Source organism: Aspergillus fumigatus, chromosome 1 (assembly GCF_000002655.1).
Source record: "Aspergillus fumigatus Af293 chromosome 1, whole genome shotgun sequence".
Lineage (NCBI taxonomy): Eukaryota > Fungi > Ascomycota > Eurotiomycetes > Eurotiales > Aspergillaceae > Aspergillus > Aspergillus fumigatus.
This window is the reverse complement of record NC_007194.1, coordinates 893,291-908,180: the sequence shown is the minus strand read 5'-3', so window position 1 is coordinate 908,180 and position 14,890 is coordinate 893,291. Positions and strand designations below refer to the sequence as shown.

At 51.0% G+C, this 14,890-nt stretch overlaps 6 protein-coding genes across 6 annotated transcripts; 3 read left to right on the top strand and 3 right to left on the bottom strand.

Moving 5' to 3' along the window:
• Nucleotides 1-529: 529 nt before the first annotated feature.
• Nucleotides 530-2,688, bottom strand: erg24 (c-14 sterol reductase). The gene is made up of 3 exons (XM_744972.2): nucleotides 2,182-2,688; nucleotides 1,823-2,127; nucleotides 530-1,772 (listed from the first exon to the last, which is right to left on the bottom strand). The coding sequence occupies exons 1-3, from the start codon at nucleotides 2,265-2,267 to the stop codon at nucleotides 667-669; spliced, it is 1,497 nt and encodes a 498-aa protein (XP_750065.1). The 5' UTR covers nucleotides 2,268-2,688; the 3' UTR covers nucleotides 530-666.
• A 201-nt stretch (nucleotides 2,689-2,889) lies between these two features.
• On the bottom strand, nucleotides 2,890-6,457 carry AFUA_1G03140 (putative glycosyl hydrolase). Its single transcript, XM_744971.2, has 3 exons — nucleotides 5,174-6,457; nucleotides 4,177-5,111; nucleotides 2,890-4,116 (listed from the first exon to the last, which is right to left on the bottom strand). Exons 2-3 carry the CDS (start codon nucleotides 5,057-5,059, stop codon nucleotides 3,035-3,037), a joined length of 1,965 nt encoding a protein of 654 aa, XP_750064.1. The 5' UTR covers nucleotides 5,060-5,111; nucleotides 5,174-6,457; the 3' UTR covers nucleotides 2,890-3,034.
• Nucleotides 6,458-6,547: 90 nt separating this feature from the next.
• On the top strand, nucleotides 6,548-8,410 carry AFUA_1G03130 (NCBP3 domain-containing protein). Its single transcript, XM_744970.2, has 2 exons — nucleotides 6,548-6,844; nucleotides 6,915-8,410. The coding sequence occupies exons 1-2, from the start codon at nucleotides 6,710-6,712 to the stop codon at nucleotides 8,208-8,210; spliced, it is 1,431 nt and encodes a 476-aa protein (XP_750063.1). The 5' UTR covers nucleotides 6,548-6,709; the 3' UTR covers nucleotides 8,211-8,410.
• A 69-nt stretch (nucleotides 8,411-8,479) lies between these two features.
• AFUA_1G03120 (uncharacterized protein) lies at nucleotides 8,480-10,076 on the top strand (the record flags this gene model as incomplete). Its single annotated transcript, XM_744969.2, has 2 exons — nucleotides 8,480-8,783; nucleotides 8,860-10,076. The coding sequence occupies exons 1-2, from the start codon at nucleotides 8,534-8,536 to the stop codon at nucleotides 10,074-10,076; spliced, it is 1,467 nt and encodes a 488-aa protein (XP_750062.1). The 5' UTR covers nucleotides 8,480-8,533.
• A 530-nt stretch (nucleotides 10,077-10,606) lies between these two features.
• On the bottom strand, nucleotides 10,607-11,637 carry AFUA_1G03110 (60S ribosomal protein eL29; the record flags this gene model as incomplete). Its single annotated transcript, XM_744968.2, has 4 exons — nucleotides 11,167-11,637; nucleotides 11,008-11,059; nucleotides 10,715-10,817; nucleotides 10,607-10,642 (listed from the first exon to the last, which is right to left on the bottom strand). Exons 1-4 carry the CDS (start codon nucleotides 11,171-11,173, stop codon nucleotides 10,607-10,609), a joined length of 198 nt encoding a protein of 65 aa, XP_750061.1. The 5' UTR covers nucleotides 11,174-11,637.
• Nucleotides 11,638-12,167: 530 nt separating this feature from the next.
• AFUA_1G03100 (F1F0 ATP synthase subunit delta) lies at nucleotides 12,168-14,103 on the top strand. The gene is made up of 6 exons (XM_744967.2): nucleotides 12,168-12,354; nucleotides 12,429-12,451; nucleotides 12,536-12,666; nucleotides 12,772-12,860; nucleotides 12,924-13,013; nucleotides 13,073-14,103. Exons 1-6 carry the CDS (start codon nucleotides 12,223-12,225, stop codon nucleotides 13,103-13,105), a joined length of 498 nt encoding a protein of 165 aa, XP_750060.1. The 5' UTR covers nucleotides 12,168-12,222; the 3' UTR covers nucleotides 13,106-14,103.
• The last annotated feature ends 787 nt before the right edge of the window (nucleotides 14,104-14,890 follow it).

The window sequence follows — 14,890 nt, the reverse complement described above, 5'->3', positions numbered from 1 at the left end:
TTGCAGCATGGAGCCCCTTTTACAACTAGAGAATGCGCTCCGGACGGGGCTGGAAGTATCCCAACAGCATGAGGCAAGGGGATCTCTGTGTCGTCCTTATTTTTACGAATCGTCGTGCCGGGGGAGGCTGGTTTCCAGTAATCCCGGGAAAGGTAGACATGGACAGGTCTCTTACATAGGCAGAAATTGCGCAAACTATTGAGTCCTGCATCCAGCCATTCCAAACTGCCAGTCCCAGGGAGCAGGGTGCAGTACTGCACAAGTTGACGGCCATCAACGACCTGATTGTACTGCAACAGACACCTTTTCCGCCAATCTTCTCGGTTTGGTTCCCTGTTCGCGGGCAAGGGAGACAGAGTTCGTTACAACAGCGTGATGCTATCCTCACGTTGGCCAGTAAATGAACTTGGCACTTAAACTTGGATTCCTGGTGCTGTATAGTCGTAACGCCGCGATGAATGCGGAAGCATCATGAAGCCACCCGATCCAGGCAAGAGCCCAGCTGATGCTGCATGCTGTCCCATACATTCGAAACCCTCCATAGAAGTAGTGTCATCTGGTGACTTACTCTGACAAACTTTATCATGATATCGTAAATCTAACAGTAACCCTGGATTGTCGAGTCCGTCTGTACCAGTTCTATATACAGAATTGTAGGCAAACGCACTAGTAAATACCAGGAATAATGCGGCTGCGAACAATAGACGTATAGCGCTCCCAGTCAGTGCCATATTTGCTCTTGCACTTTTCTTCATCACGTCCCTCCCGGTGAATGAGCAGGGCACCGAAATAAACCAAGAAGAAATAGGTAAAAATCATTCCCCATCCGCGTACTTCGGGAGTCTGTATGGCCTGCTTCTGCATGTCGCCACTGCTATTGATGCTTTCAATGATGGTGTAGCCAGCAATCCCGGTGGGCAAGGAATATGACCATGACATCAGCCAATCGCCCAAATAATTGATATGGCGTGCCAGTCCCCACCAGCCAGAAATCATTAGCTTCGAGCCACTAGACGTCTGGATGTACTTGATATGCATCATGCGTGGGTCGCTTGGGTCCCTGCGGAATCGGTTCTTCTGATTGTTGGCACCGCGGAAAATGGCGTACCCCGCGCCAGTAACAGCCAAGATCAGAAGGATTTCCCTCAAGCGCAATTCCAACGGGAAAACCGCAAGGTACCTGGTTTGGATATTGTAGATGAACGGTACCCATACCAGGTGTCCAAAAGAGAGCATGTAACCGAATCCGTCCATAATCACATCCATCGTGGTTAGCACGGCCGGCTCCATATACAGCGCATCCAGAACATAGAAGGTTTGGAATACGGTAGAGAGCACGATGGAATTGGTAATGTAGCCGTACGTCCTGTATTGGCGGGCAATATTGGACAGGTTCAGTATGATCCACCCAAGCAGACCTGGCCTCATTTCGCACCACACATTGATATCGATCGTTCGTGAGGCCTCATCAACAAAGGGAATGGGCAACTGCACCCGAGGATTAAGCTCCCGACCAATGAAAAAATCATACAGAGCATTTCCAGAGTGACCACCTGGTGCCAATTCTCTCAGCTCCGGGTTGGGTTGACCAGGTGCAGGGATGGAGAAACTTCTCGCATACACAAAGATGGCGAGGACTACGCAAATTATCAAGTTTGCCGTAATGATCTGCACGTAGTTATCCCAGAGAAAAGTCCATACGACGAAGTCAGCACCGTGCATGTATGTGCCCAGGGCTAAACCACCGAGGATCAGAATGGCGGAAGGAAGGGCTATAATCCGTCAGTCGACACCACGTAGAAGACAGCTCCCAGTTTCGTACCATTGAACTTGTAGCGAAGCCTTCCCTTGCAGGCCAATTCCGTGCCCTCCACCACCTCACCTGGTAGAAATACGTACAGAACCAGACTGAGTACGTAATAACTCAGCACCCACACGGTCACCCGAACGTCAAAGAACGCTTTGAGGCCTTCTTGTGGCCAGCCAGCCTCCTCCTTCAGCTTGTCTAGGGACAATGTCGATGGATTCAGCAGCGACGGAACAGGACAGCCTGACACATCGTTACACAGGAAGGTGAGGCAGTAGATAAGAGTTGAGAGACCAAAAATGAATACAAACGCGCCGAGACTAGTGAAAAGTCAATTCCGGGTTTCAAGCATGCGAATACAGTAAACAACATACGGGCCCCCAAACTCATAGCCCCGTTTTCCTGGAACTGGCTGTATTGGAACCGTAGCCTTGTCTTCGAAATCCTTTCTTGGTGCCATGTTCGCCCGAGATCGGGTGGGATATACGTCAACAAGACAAAGTATTGGGGTAGCGTTGGAGTGATGACAGCTGTCGCAAGACCATACGTTTACCAGGAAACCCACCGAGGCACGGGGGAAAGGAGCCGCTGTGGGAGTCTCAATCGTCTGAGGTGCTGGGAGTTTTATAATTGTATGAAAAGTAGCCCTTGTATAGGGATAATTCAAGAAGGCGAGCCTAGTGGTCCGAGCCGGGAGATTGATGGCCGACGGGAGCCGCGGACTCCTTTGTTTCTGTACATTATCATACAGTACACACAAAGGCTCATAGCCAGATGTTGAAGTTTCTGGATCATCCAGACTATGGCTCTGTCTCAGACAAAAAGACAAATTCCTCGTTTCTGCTCCTTGCTCAGCTCCCGTTCTGTTGGATTTTCGTGACTAATTTGAGTTATTCGCTTCTGTTAACCGACGTGCTGGTGATTCTGTGGACTTCGCACGTTGAGCTCGCCGACGTCAGCCCGAATGGTCGGCAGTTAATTGACAAAAGAAGACAAATAAGGCGGGACCCAAGCAAGGGGTGATTATTCCTGACTGAATGCAATCTCAAAGTCCAAATCTGATGAGCTCCGGAGGTCATGGGTGGGACTATCTCCTGTAGACGCCTAATAAATAGCTTGGAACCTGTAGTAATACTAATCACCGGGAGCCTTGTTATAGCGAGATAATTCCGACAGACTAAATTTCTTGTTATAATAAGGTTCCAAATGGCTGGTATATGTTACTGCCTATACCCTGACAAAGACCGGCATCGTCTCAATGGGACATGCAACCTCAACATCTTGCCCTCCAGGGCGCTCCGTTTCCTCCCCCCATAGCTTCCATAAAGCTCCTTCAGGCAGATACACCGTGATCTTTCGCTGTCCGGCCTCAAGGACTGGCGCAACAAGATACTTGGACCCAAACAGATATTGCGTCTCAACCTCCCAGGACTTCTTGTCCTCGGGGAACTCATAGAATAGAGTGCGAATGACCGGCGTGCCCTTCTCATGCGCCTCTTTCATCAGACTCCTGGTGTAGTTCCGCAGCTCCTCTCGAATGTCGATGTATTTCTTGCAGATCTCATACACCTCCTCGCCATACGACCAGATCTCATTGTCGGCGCCCGGAGCAGTCGGCTGGCCTTCAGGCTTGGGCTCCCGGTCACCGTGCAGACGCATCACGGGACAGAACGTACCCCATTGGAACCACCGTGTGAAGAGTTCCCGGAACGCAGGATCAGCAGGGTTGCCCCCGTGAAAGCCCCCGATATCCGTCGTCCACCACGGGATTCCTGCGAGGCCCATGTTCAAGCCCGCAGCTAGCTGATTGCGGAAGGAACCCCACGACGACGCGATGTCGCCGCTCCAGACGAGAGCACCGTACTTTTGGCTGCCGGCCCAGGCGCACCGGAGCAGGTTCACGATGTTCTTCTGTCCCTCGGCCTCCATGCCTTCGTAGAAGGCCCGCGCATATTCCCGGGGGAAGATGTTACCGATCTGTAGGTTGCTGCCAGCCTGGTAACGGTAAATATCAAAGTCATAGATCGAGTATTCAGGCTCGGCTTCGTCAAGCCAGAAGATCTTGATCCCTTTGTCGTAGTAGTTTTTCTTCGCCTTTTCCCAGATGTATTTGCGAGCCTCGGGGTTCGTCGCGTCAAAATGTGTGACGTCGCCATCACATTGCATAGCTACTCGAAGGCCGCGGTCATGTCTAATCAGCAGACCGCGTTCGAGCATCTCCGGGTAGTTCTCGGAGAGGTTCTCGACCGTAGGCCAGATAGAGACCATGAGCTCCACATTCATCTCCTTGAGTTCTTTCACCATCGCATCTGTGGTCGCAGCCCTATTAGCAATCACCCATGCATATCATGTGGCCGAAATAGACCCACCTGGATCCGGCCAGAATTCAGGATCAAAACTCCACTCTCCTTGGTGCTTCCAGTGGAAGAAGTCAACTACAATAACATCCAAAGGAACATTGCGTCGTTTGTACTCTCGAGCCACGTTGAGCAACTGCTCCTGGTTCCAATAGCGGAGCTTGCACTGCCAGAATCCAAGACCATACTCTGGCATCATCGGGACATAACCTGTCACTTTGCAATATCCTTCTTCGATCTCCGCCGGCGTATCCCCCGCAACGATCCAGTAGTCGAGGACTTTGGTCGAATATGCCTCAAAGCTCATGATGTTTGTTCCGAGTACGGCTCGTCCGATCCCGGGATTGTTCCACAATAGGCCATAGCCAAGGGAGGACAGAGCAAACGGAACACTAGCTTGGGAATTCCGGTGTCCCAACTCCAAGTCGGCTCCCTTGAGATTCAGATAAGGCTGCTGATACTGGCCCATACCGTAGATCTTCTCCTTCGGGTCTAGCGACTCCAATCGCAGCGTCAGATGGTAGTCCCCTCCCAGAATTGGTCGCAGCTCACGCGCTTCAATCTCGAGAGCGCTGCATTTCGGGTCCATTGGATCACGACGATGACGGGCATACTCTTCCAGAAGCTTTTTACCGTTCGAGTTGTAGATTGTGATCTTGCCTCGCTGGGAGACAACTGCCTTGATCTTACCATTGGAAATGCGGGCCTCTTTGCCAGCGGGGGTTTCAATAATCGGCTGCTGTGTGCTCGGTTTTGCGGAGAGTGCCCAATCTTCAGAGGGCATAGACGCCAGCTTCGTGGCTCTTATACGAAAAGCATTCTCGCTCCATGGCTGGATCCAAAGAATGTGGTCATCAAATCGGTAGATGAGCTTATCACCTTCAGCGTAAAGCATTATTGATACAGTGGGCTAGCAATGACAGGTCGATAATAACGTCCGCTATTGTCTTCAAAACTAAAGTAAGAGCGAGTCCAGAAAGAAACACGTTTATTTCGGGGTACAGCTCACTCATATGGAAAGCTAGCCACTTCCACTGCATCTTCGGTCAGAATCCAGATTGGCCAGAGCATCATCTGTAAATGTGGAACGCGAGGTCCACATCATCTCCATAGCAGCGGTCCATGACCCTGTCATCATGTTGGCGCTGCAAGAGAGCCTTTCCGGCGTGATATATGGCTGCAATTAATCGCGTTATGTCCTCGGAAAAAGCCCTGTGGAGGCGGAGGTGGAGGCGGGGGGGACCAGTTGACAGCAACCAACCTACACTATTCTTTGGAGCATATAGAAGCGGGATCACGCCGTGTATCCACATTATTCGTCCATCGGACTGGATTAGAGCCTGAATCAAAGGCTTACCAGAGGATGAGCGTTGGAGAATAGCCTAATTGAGGCAGTGGGGGGAAGGACGATGTTTGAGCGGGGGAAGCCGAAAGTATGCAGCTTGTTAGTTGTCCGGTCCCACACTGGTGTTCTTTGCAAACACTGGGGATCTGGAATCTACAAAATGTGCAGCAATTGGCTCTTGGGTGTGAGCTATCAAGGCTCAAGGCTTACATACTTACACTACCCCGACTATGCCACCCACTATGACCGCGTTTCCCTTCATGATCACCAAGTACTCTGTAGTGTATCATACGAAAGGCAAGTTGATGGGCGGCTTAGTGGATTGACGGTAGTTGCTATCCGTGATTGATCAAGGCTTTGATCCCATTGACTGCAGGTAGATAACGCCCCAGATCTGGGGCGAGCCGACGGAAAAGATGGGGCTAATTCCCCGTAGTTGCCATAGCCGTATCCAAAGATGGAGGTAGCCTCAGAGTCATGACGGGCACAAGCAAGTTATCTTGCTATAGACCTGAGGCCCAAGAACACAGTATTGTTTCATAAACTCAAGGAATGTCCGCTATAATGCCCCTGGTTACTCTGCAGCATTAAAATAATGTTTCAGGAAAGATGCGACGGAGATTCGAGTCAGACACCATCTCGACAAGTCCCGAAGCAACGGTAACCCGCTGCTGCTGTTCGCATCTGTGCTCGGACGAAAGTTGTAGAGCGAAGCCGGCAGAGTTGACTTGAGACTCTAATCGTGAGCAAAGACTGAGGCATTGACGCCTCTTGAATGGGCCCATCAAGTCCTGGCAGCATGTTGTGAGGCGAATGCGATTCCATGTATGCTCTCAGTTTCACCGACAAAAGGTAGTCTGTATCTGATTGCTCATTGAAGTCAAACTGAATATTTGCAAGTAAAATTTGCTACATGTCATCATTCAATTGAAGCCCATCACCTTCCAGTGTCCCTATATGGGGTGAGATGTGGCGGAGTTGGAGCTCTACTCCGCCCGACGCCTTTCCCAGCTGGGCAATCAAAGTAACTTCATCTTGCAGTTGGACTCGCTGCAGATTCAGTTCGCTGAATATTTATCGACTCCACGTTTTTCACGGCCCCTCAATTGATTGTCTCTACCATCAGTGTTTATTCGACCCTACGTGTCTGCCGATTTTCTTTTCTTTTCTTTTTTGCCCACGTATCTTGTCTCCTCCGTCATGGAGGTTGCCAGCATGACACAGCCTGACCCGACAAACGGTGCTCACTTAACTTCCATCGCCATGGACGCCTCTATGGATATCGACATGGATATTGACCTCGGGCCGCTCCCAGAGCCGGAATCAATTGAAATAGTGAGCGACAATAGCCCCATTTTGTCTGCTTGCCTTTCCCTTATAACTAACGTGTCTCAACCTTCCTTAGGAACCCGCGACGACAACAGTTACTACTCAAGACGGCTTGGTCGATCCCACAACGGCTGAAGCGCAGTACGAGAAAGTTCACATACGAGGCGTTGATGATTTAACTACAGATAACATCAAACAATTCGCGACGGATTACTTCTCCGGCGAGACCCCTTCCCGCATCGAGTGGATTGACGACACGTCTGCAAATATCATCTACTCATCTCCCGAAGTTGGTCTACAAGCTCTGGCAGCTTTCACACAGGCCAGCGAAGAGGAAGATACATCCTCATTTCCGCCTTTGCGCTTACGGTCCGCCAAGGCATTGTCAACCCACCCCGAATCCGTGCTTCAAGTGAGGTCCGCTGTGAAGACCGATCGCAAAAAGCCCCGCGCATACGAAGCCAGTCGATTCTATCTCATGCACCCAGAACACGACCCCCGGGAGAAACTACGACGAGAACTCGCAGAAAGACGTCGTCAAGGTGGCCAAGGCTCAAGCGATGGCGACTATCAACGAAGACGGTTTGACGGCCGGGAGCTTAGACGGCGGAGAGACCGTGACGCGGACGACAACTTCAGTGCCAATATGTACGACGACGAAGGCCCGCGTGCTAGCACCGACTATTCAGACTCAGAGAGAGGTCGCAACGGACGAACACGGAGAGGCCAGCGGGAACTATTCCCTGACGAAGGTCGTTTATCTGGCCGCCTTCGGAATCGGAGCGCCTCTCCAGGTCGCGATACCCTGGCCGAGAGTGGTCGTCTAGAACAAGAGGAACGCGGCACGCGAAGTCGCTTCCGGGAGCGCTCGCCACAGCTTATCCGTCGCAACGAAGGCAAAGAGCTTTTCCCCTCTCGTACTAGCGACAGTGACTCCAATGCCCGCGAGCTCTTTCCAAACAAGCCAGCGTCAAGTTACCTCAAGAAAGAGCTTTTTCCAAGCAAACAAAGCAATCATCGCCGCTCAGATGCGATCGATGCCGCGGATGAGACTGCAGATCTGTTCTCGAGGAGAATCTCTGTGCCCCGGGCGGATGGCGCTCGGGACCAGAACTCGTCGCGCAATAAGAACATCGAGTTGTTTCCGGATTCGGAGGATCAAACCGGGGTCAGCATTCGCGGGGCAGCTGGCCAAGACCAGGGTATCTCAATTCGAGGTGCTGCCAATGGCATGTCAATCAAGGGCCGAGGCTCATCTGTCCGGGAGCTGTTCCCTTCCAAGTACAATTCCAATGCCGGCAAAGAGTTATTCTCTGATAAGATAGAAGGGCGGGGCGGTCCTCGACGGAGGGCAGAGGACATGTTTGGCTAAAGATAGGCAGCTCTTGCATCAAGCAACAAATTTTGGACACTGCTACTGTTTTGTTTCATTCTTGCTCCAAAGATCTAGGGATGGCCTGATACCATTGCATAGCTGATTTCATCCGAACTTTCGATATTATTCAAACTCTATTCAATCTGTACTATAACAATTGACGAATAAATCTAAGCAATGAAGCTGTTGAAAATTCAATATAATGTTCCTTGTTTGTATTAGGAAGAACTGATATCGCCGAGGAGCGGAACTCTCAGCGATTTGACATCGTTCGGCTTCCTGTGTCAATATCTCAAATCGCTAGGCACCAGACTGGCGGGATGACGACAACAACACAACTGGCTAGTGTTCTAGTAGCCCGCTTCCTTCGTTCGAATAATTATACAGAGACCCTGAATGTATTCATCCGAGAAGCGGGACTTCCTGCTGATGCGGGGCAGCTGAGTGGGAAGACCGACAAGAACGAGTGGACCATCGAAGGGGTCCTTCAGGAGAAACAAGTATTTGATGAGAGCGTAAAATTCGAGCGATACGGTCAAAGTGAAGAGGAAAACGTCTGGACTGTTCCAGGTTAGCCAACAATCGTCCCTCACTCCCTTGCAGCCTCGATGTTGCATACATATTTATGTTTGCTGACACGACCCAGCACCTTCAACACCGAATGTCATCCAAACGCCATCCTCTGCCAATCTCCTAGCATGTTCGGTAGAACCATGGCAGAATCCTAGCCAGGAGGAGAATCAAGAGGGCGCGTCACATTACATTGTCGCTACGGACGCAGATAGACAAGTGCACCTTTTCAAGGCAGACAAAGGCAACGACGTTGTCACTTCGTTTGCTGGACACTCCGACTCCCCGGTGCTATCGTACGCGACGATTCAGAATGGCAAATACGTCCTGATGACCAATATGTCCGGCCAGCTCCTTCTCCAACGGGGAGCTGAGATTCTGTCGCGCCGTAAAGATCATGCCAAATATGCAGTCAAGGTGATCGCATATGAAGACGAACAGCCAGGCGAAACTGCGTCCAACGCCGTATGGGTCGCTACCGCTGGCTGGGACTCCAAGATCCTACTCTACCGTCTCCGTATTCCCAGCAGAGCAGGAGATCCTGCCCCGGTGGAGCTCAAGGAGCCCATCACCTCCATCAACCTGCTCACCAACCCAGAATCGATCCTCTTCGTCCGCCACCCAGATACAAAGGAACTCGTCCTGCTCGCCTCGCGCCGCGACTCGACCTATCTCTTCTACTACGCCGTCCCGCCGTCGACGCCTACCGAGGCTCCCACCGAGTGCAAGCTCCTCGGCAAGCAGAACCTAGCCCCTCACTCTAACGCCTGGGTCGCCTTCTCTCCTTCATGCCTAGCTCTGAGCCCGCACGATCCCGGCCTCATAGCCGTCGCGGCCTCGACCCTCCCGCACATGAAAGTCATCATCGTGCGCCTGCTATTCCCGAACCAGGGGCCGTCGGAGCCCACCCCGTCCATGGGCGGTACGTCCGCGCAGCCAGAGACACAAGCCACGCAGGCCTTTGAGGCGCTTGCGCTTCAGAACCGCGAAGATGCGGCCATCATGATCCAGGCTAATACCTTTGCGCCGCAGACGGTCTACTCCACTCCGCAGGTGGTTTGGCGGCCCGATGGTTCGGGAGTGTGGGTGAATGGGGATGATGGGGTGATTCGGGGGGTTGAGGCGAGGACAGGGAAGGTGACGGCGACGTTGAAAGATGGGCATCAGGTTGGGTCGAAAGTACGGGCTATCTGGGCTGGTTGGGTTCAGGTGCAGCGAGATGGCAAGGTGGTGAAAGAGGAGTGGCTTATTAGTGGTGGGTTTGATAAGAGGCTTATTGTTTGGAGGGTGTAGATCTAAAAACGGTTGGCTCGATGAGCTCTTGAAGCAGGTCCTTTTGAACGAAGCGCATGGAGCTCGCAAAACAAAGGAGATCCATTCATATTGGTATTCAGACTATCTTGCTTACAAGTATGTAGCCCTCCATCCATGCACCCTCTCGCCACGGGAGAGAAAGGGAAAGGGTGTTTGGTAATAGGAGGGCATGAGATCTCTTCTCGGCACGTTAAAAATCCTTCAGCAAACGCGCATGGAAAAGACACGAAGCTGTACACACATATGCCTGAATGAACGACGGGGTGACCGCATATCGTTCCTGATAAAAAAAGCAAGGTCAGATTCAAGTCGGCAAGAAAGCATGACCTATCGCAGAATCGAAATAATGCTCCCGGCACCCATGATGGCCAAGTCGTGGAATTGAATCCATTTTTGTTTTATTTAACAAACCGTCGTGCGGAAACCCAGCCAGGCTCTTCCAACATGACGCTGTGTCATCGCACATTAAACCAACTCGAATCGCTTCCCATTTATTTCGATGAATCAATTTATGCGACCTCCCGCTTGCCCTCCTTGCGCTCCTTCTGTAGGAATAGTTAGCCATGTCCTCCGACATCCGGCTGCTTTCGACCTAAGCAGCAGCAAGGCCAACGTACCAGAGCCTTCATGGTGCCGTGAAGGGCGTGTCTGTGGTTGCGGCGGAACTTGGGGTCAACACCCTTGAGGGAAGGGTAACGGTGAGTCTTAGGCTTCTTGATACTGTTGAAATCAAACGGAAAATATCAGCGAACTGTCTTTCCCTCCTTCGACATGTGGTTGGTAGGTATGTTGACAGCTGGTCGCAAGCCATTCAGGACCAACCCCGGTGATGTCAATACAACCACTGCAACGAAATCTTCCCCCTTCCAACCAAAATATTTCGATTCAAATTGCTGAGGACTGTACGAACCCGTTACGGTGAGCCTTCTGGCTGCGGTGGTGCTGGGACGCGTTCTTGGACTCTGTTAAAGTGAAAATGACCGTCAGCGACTTCCGTGAAATCCGGGTGACATTGTGCTGGTATAAATCGTTTTGAGAATATCAAAATGCCGGAGCTCAGGTAACGTACTGGCCATCTTGACGGGATGTGTCGCAACAAGAAACGGGTTGACGATGAGTTGGCGGATTGAAGATGTCCTTCGACTGAGCAGAAGGCTAGAGACCCCCCAAAGATTCCGGCTAGGGTTCCGCTGGGAAGGATTTGTGTGGGATTTCGCTTACTGCTCCAGCGGCTAGCGTCATTGGTCCATTCCGTCCAGCCAACTGCGGCAGCGCCAAGTGTCTACCTTATGCTCACAACAGCACCCTGCCGTTCACATTCAGATTGCCCCTCTACATGCTGTGAGGCCGCTTGTCTATATGCCGTTTCAGTTTTGACATCTGTATGGAGCAACTATCGATTTTCAAGATGGAGTACTAGCGCCTCGTAAGAGTGAACGATGTCCCGTGACCGGATTACTAAGACGAATCCCAGTAACTTAGTATATACGCTTCTCATGGTGATGATAGTGATGCCAGACATCGTTTGCTTGCTTCTTCCAGGAGGGTGGTAGAGCAAGCCACCAATACTCGGGTGCTCAACAAGCTCAAATACATTGACGTAAGGTGGGATATCTGTTACGAGGGCTAAAACGGCATGTAGGCTGCCCATCACGCGACTTTGCTTTGTCGGTGCTTGAGACATCTGCACTTAAATGTTGTACTGAGTACGTTTCCAGGATCAATGTATTCATCAGTAGAGCAACTGCCATTGATGTTCTTTTAAAAGTATCTGCCGATCGCCTTGAGACTGACACTGCTGACCGAAATGTACGAAAGCTTAGCAGTCGATGTAGTCACAATGCGTGATGGAGTCCCCAGTAATAGGCGAGGGATATTAATCTTTCATATAGAGGAAAGACTCTTGTGTCTCCAATTGATAGATAAGACCTCGTACATAAAAAACAATCTCGTGGTTCAACTACTTGCTAATATCAGTGTTGAATTCTCGGGCGTTGGGTCCGCGTTTATCACGTGACTAGAAGAGCCGCTAGGGAACAACCGGCAGTCGGACTTCGACCTTTCAACTTTGACCCAGGTTCAAGAGAGATACCATCACCACATTCTCCCTTCCATCCATTGCACGATGAGCTCTCTTCGTTTCGCTCGCTCTGCTCTCAGGGCTCGTCCCTCTGCTCTCCGCGTTCCTCTCCAGCGCAGAGGTTACGCTGAGGCTGTGTCGGACAAGATCAAGCTTTCTCTGGCCCTTCCTCACCAGGTAAGATCCGAGATAACTGAACGCACCCTTTTCGTCTTAATAGGTTGGAAACTAATATGAGAACTTTGCAACAGACTATCTTCAAGTCGGCCGACGTGTACGTGACGACCAACTCCTCCCTCGTTCACGATCGGCAATTCTGAAGATGGCTTGAATGCGTACTGATGACCTCCCCCTACAGTGTCCAGGTCAACATCCCCGCCGAGTCCGGAGAAATGGGTGTCCTCGCCAACCACGTTCCTTCCATTGAGCAGCTGAAGCCTGGTCTTGTTGAGATCGTTGAGGAGAGTGGTGCCAACAAGAAGTTCTTCCGTACGTCCGGACAACCCCGCTGAGCTTTGCGCTGCGATATCGTGGGACCACGAAGATGTCGCATTGCTTCCTATAGCATCGCACTAACGAGTCTGCGTTCTTCAGTTTCTGGTGGTTTCGCCGTCGTTCAGCCTGACTCTGCTCTGAGCATCAACGCCGTGGAGGCCTACCCCCTCGAGGACTTCAGCGCCGATGTAAGTTGTGGAAACGAAGAAAATGTCTTGATATACTTTTTTGACCCAATCTTTCAATTACAGGCTGTCAAATCCCAGATCGCCGAGGCCCAGAAGATTGCCAATGGTAGTGGCAGTGAGCAGGACATTGCTGAGGCTAAGATTGAGCTCGAGGTAGGTCAACCACGAACGCGCTAGCACGAGGCTATACTCAATTGCTAATGTTGTCACAGGTTCTGGAGACCCTGCAAGCCGTCCTGAAATAGATACCTGATGTACATAACCACTCGCGATTGCAATTCTGAACTTGTAGAATTATAACAATTCTCCGGCAAGGTTCTCTCAACAATACTTGCACCTTACCCTACCATGTGCCCTACTCTGTGAAGGATAGAGACCTAACCCTCAGGAGATTGTTGTGTGGATTGGATCATGCCTTCCCGAATTGGATTCGGAACCTATCTAAACTTCCTTACTTGGCCCGCAATCTTATTATTCTCCAAGTTCTCCTCGATTCATTATAGCTAATTGACAAGCTTCACAGATCTTTTTTCTGCCGTTGCCCATTTTTAGGTACCTACAATAGTTGAGAATGGACCATATTACATCGCACCGACAGTTCAGCCCTTCACATACATTGCAGTTCACGCTGGAGGAGCATCTGCTAGAGAATGCACCGTTCACTCCTTCAAAATCTCGAACCAAGACCAAGCTCACGGAATCGGAGGACGACATTTGCAGTTTGTTCGGCGATTACCCGAGCAGTTCAGATCCGTCTCCAGTGTGCGAGCTCGACGGAGTTCGGAATGACCGAAATACGAACGCAAAATCTACTATTCCAACAGTGCAGTCTAGCCGGCAGCCTGATAAGCACTTCATCTTGGACGAGCCCTTGCCCACGAATCCAACTAATAGTCCGGCGTCTGAAAGCGGACAGGTAAAGCAGCTTTCGCCCGCACACCTATACCAGGAAAGAAACAGAAAAAGCGCCCTCTCATTGCATCAGTGTAACATCACCTCGATCACCTGGCCCGATTGCAGCTCAGAGAACGTCCAAGCTCCGCGCTTGACGAATGAAGATGAGAGTAATCGGAGACCACCAAGGCCACCGAAGCCTCCTTTCATCGCTGATGCTGCGGGAGAGGGTTTCAAGCTTTCTGGCCACGCACAACCACGAGCAAGTACAATCTCACCGGAGCACAAGCATCCCACGCCATCACAGTACACCAGTCTTCCCCAGTCTCGAAAATGGCCTCAGCCACATTCTCGCTGTGTGGAATATTTCCCATCCGAACAGAAAGTTTCCTCGATTGTTCCAAGAGAGACATGGATCGATTCGAGCCCTCATAAGCCTCATGATCAGCAGAGATTCGCCCATGGCGGTGTTGAGAATGCGTATCGTGTTCTATTAGGGGATCCGGACAAGCCATTTCCAGCCCCAATACCCACCAGTGATAGATTACCACTGCTTCGCGCTATCCTTTCGCCTGAGTCTCGAGCTGCATTCTTGCAGTCACTGAGCACCAATTATGGAGCCTCGTCTAGCAGATCCAAAGAGGACACATTTTTGAAGCATCTAGCCGGTTTGCTGTCACGTCCCTCAAGATTGGTTCCCCACTGGCAGAAGCTACGCAGTTCTACTCCGATAACATTGACCCTATACCAGCCTCTACACAGCTCGCAGTGCACCTCGCCACAAGTTCAAGTTTCATACATGGTGCATGTGGAAACTGTTTTATCCGCCTATCAGAAACGTGCTGCAAATTCGGAACAAAATGTACCCTCTCCCCATACTCCAATGGATGGGTATACGCGTCTTTTCGAATTACGCCTCTTTGTGCCGACCTTATGCCTAGAGATCGTCCAGCCATTCATTGTTGGTATGCGGCATCCAATCTTCGTGACCATTGCATCGATATTCATCTGTGTCTTTGCGTTCCTCCTACGATTCCTTGCTGGTATGGGCTTTCAGAATCTGTCCAGCCTTCATGAAGACCGCCCTTATTTGGATGAGGAAGATCCGCAGTCCGCTGCACTCCAGAAATGATGGC

Coding starts and splice junctions, on each gene's coding strand:
- AFUA_1G03100 (XM_744967.2), top strand. CDS start 12,223: ATGAGCTCTCTTCGTTTCGCTCGCTCTGCTCTCAGGGCTCGTCCCTCT. Junction 12,452..12,535: donor ATCTTCAAGTCGGCCGACGT/GTACGTGACGAC, acceptor CTCCCCCTACAG/TGTCCAGGTCAACATCCCCG. Junction 13,014..13,072: donor AGGCTAAGATTGAGCTCGAG/GTAGGTCAACCA, acceptor ATGTTGTCACAG/GTTCTGGAGACCCTGCAAGC.
- AFUA_1G03140 (XM_744971.2), bottom strand. CDS start 5,059: ATGCTTTACGCTGAAGGTGATAAGCTCATCTACCGATTTGATGACCAC. Junction 4,117..4,176: donor TGAATTCTGGCCGGATCCAG/GTGGGTCTATTT, acceptor CTGCGACCACAG/ATGCGATGGTGAAAGAACTC.
- AFUA_1G03130 (XM_744970.2), top strand. CDS start 6,710: ATGGAGGTTGCCAGCATGACACAGCCTGACCCGACAAACGGTGCTCAC. Junction 6,845..6,914: donor AGCCGGAATCAATTGAAATA/GTGAGCGACAAT, acceptor AACCTTCCTTAG/GAACCCGCGACGACAACAGT.
- erg24 (XM_744972.2), bottom strand. CDS start 2,267: ATGGCACCAAGAAAGGATTTCGAAGACAAGGCTACGGTTCCAATACAG. Junction 2,128..2,181: donor GGCTATGAGTTTGGGGGCCC/GTATGTTGTTTA, acceptor ACTTTTCACTAG/TCTCGGCGCGTTTGTATTCA. Junction 1,773..1,822: donor GCTTCGCTACAAGTTCAATG/GTACGAAACTGG, acceptor GACGGATTATAG/CCCTTCCTTCCGCCATTCTG.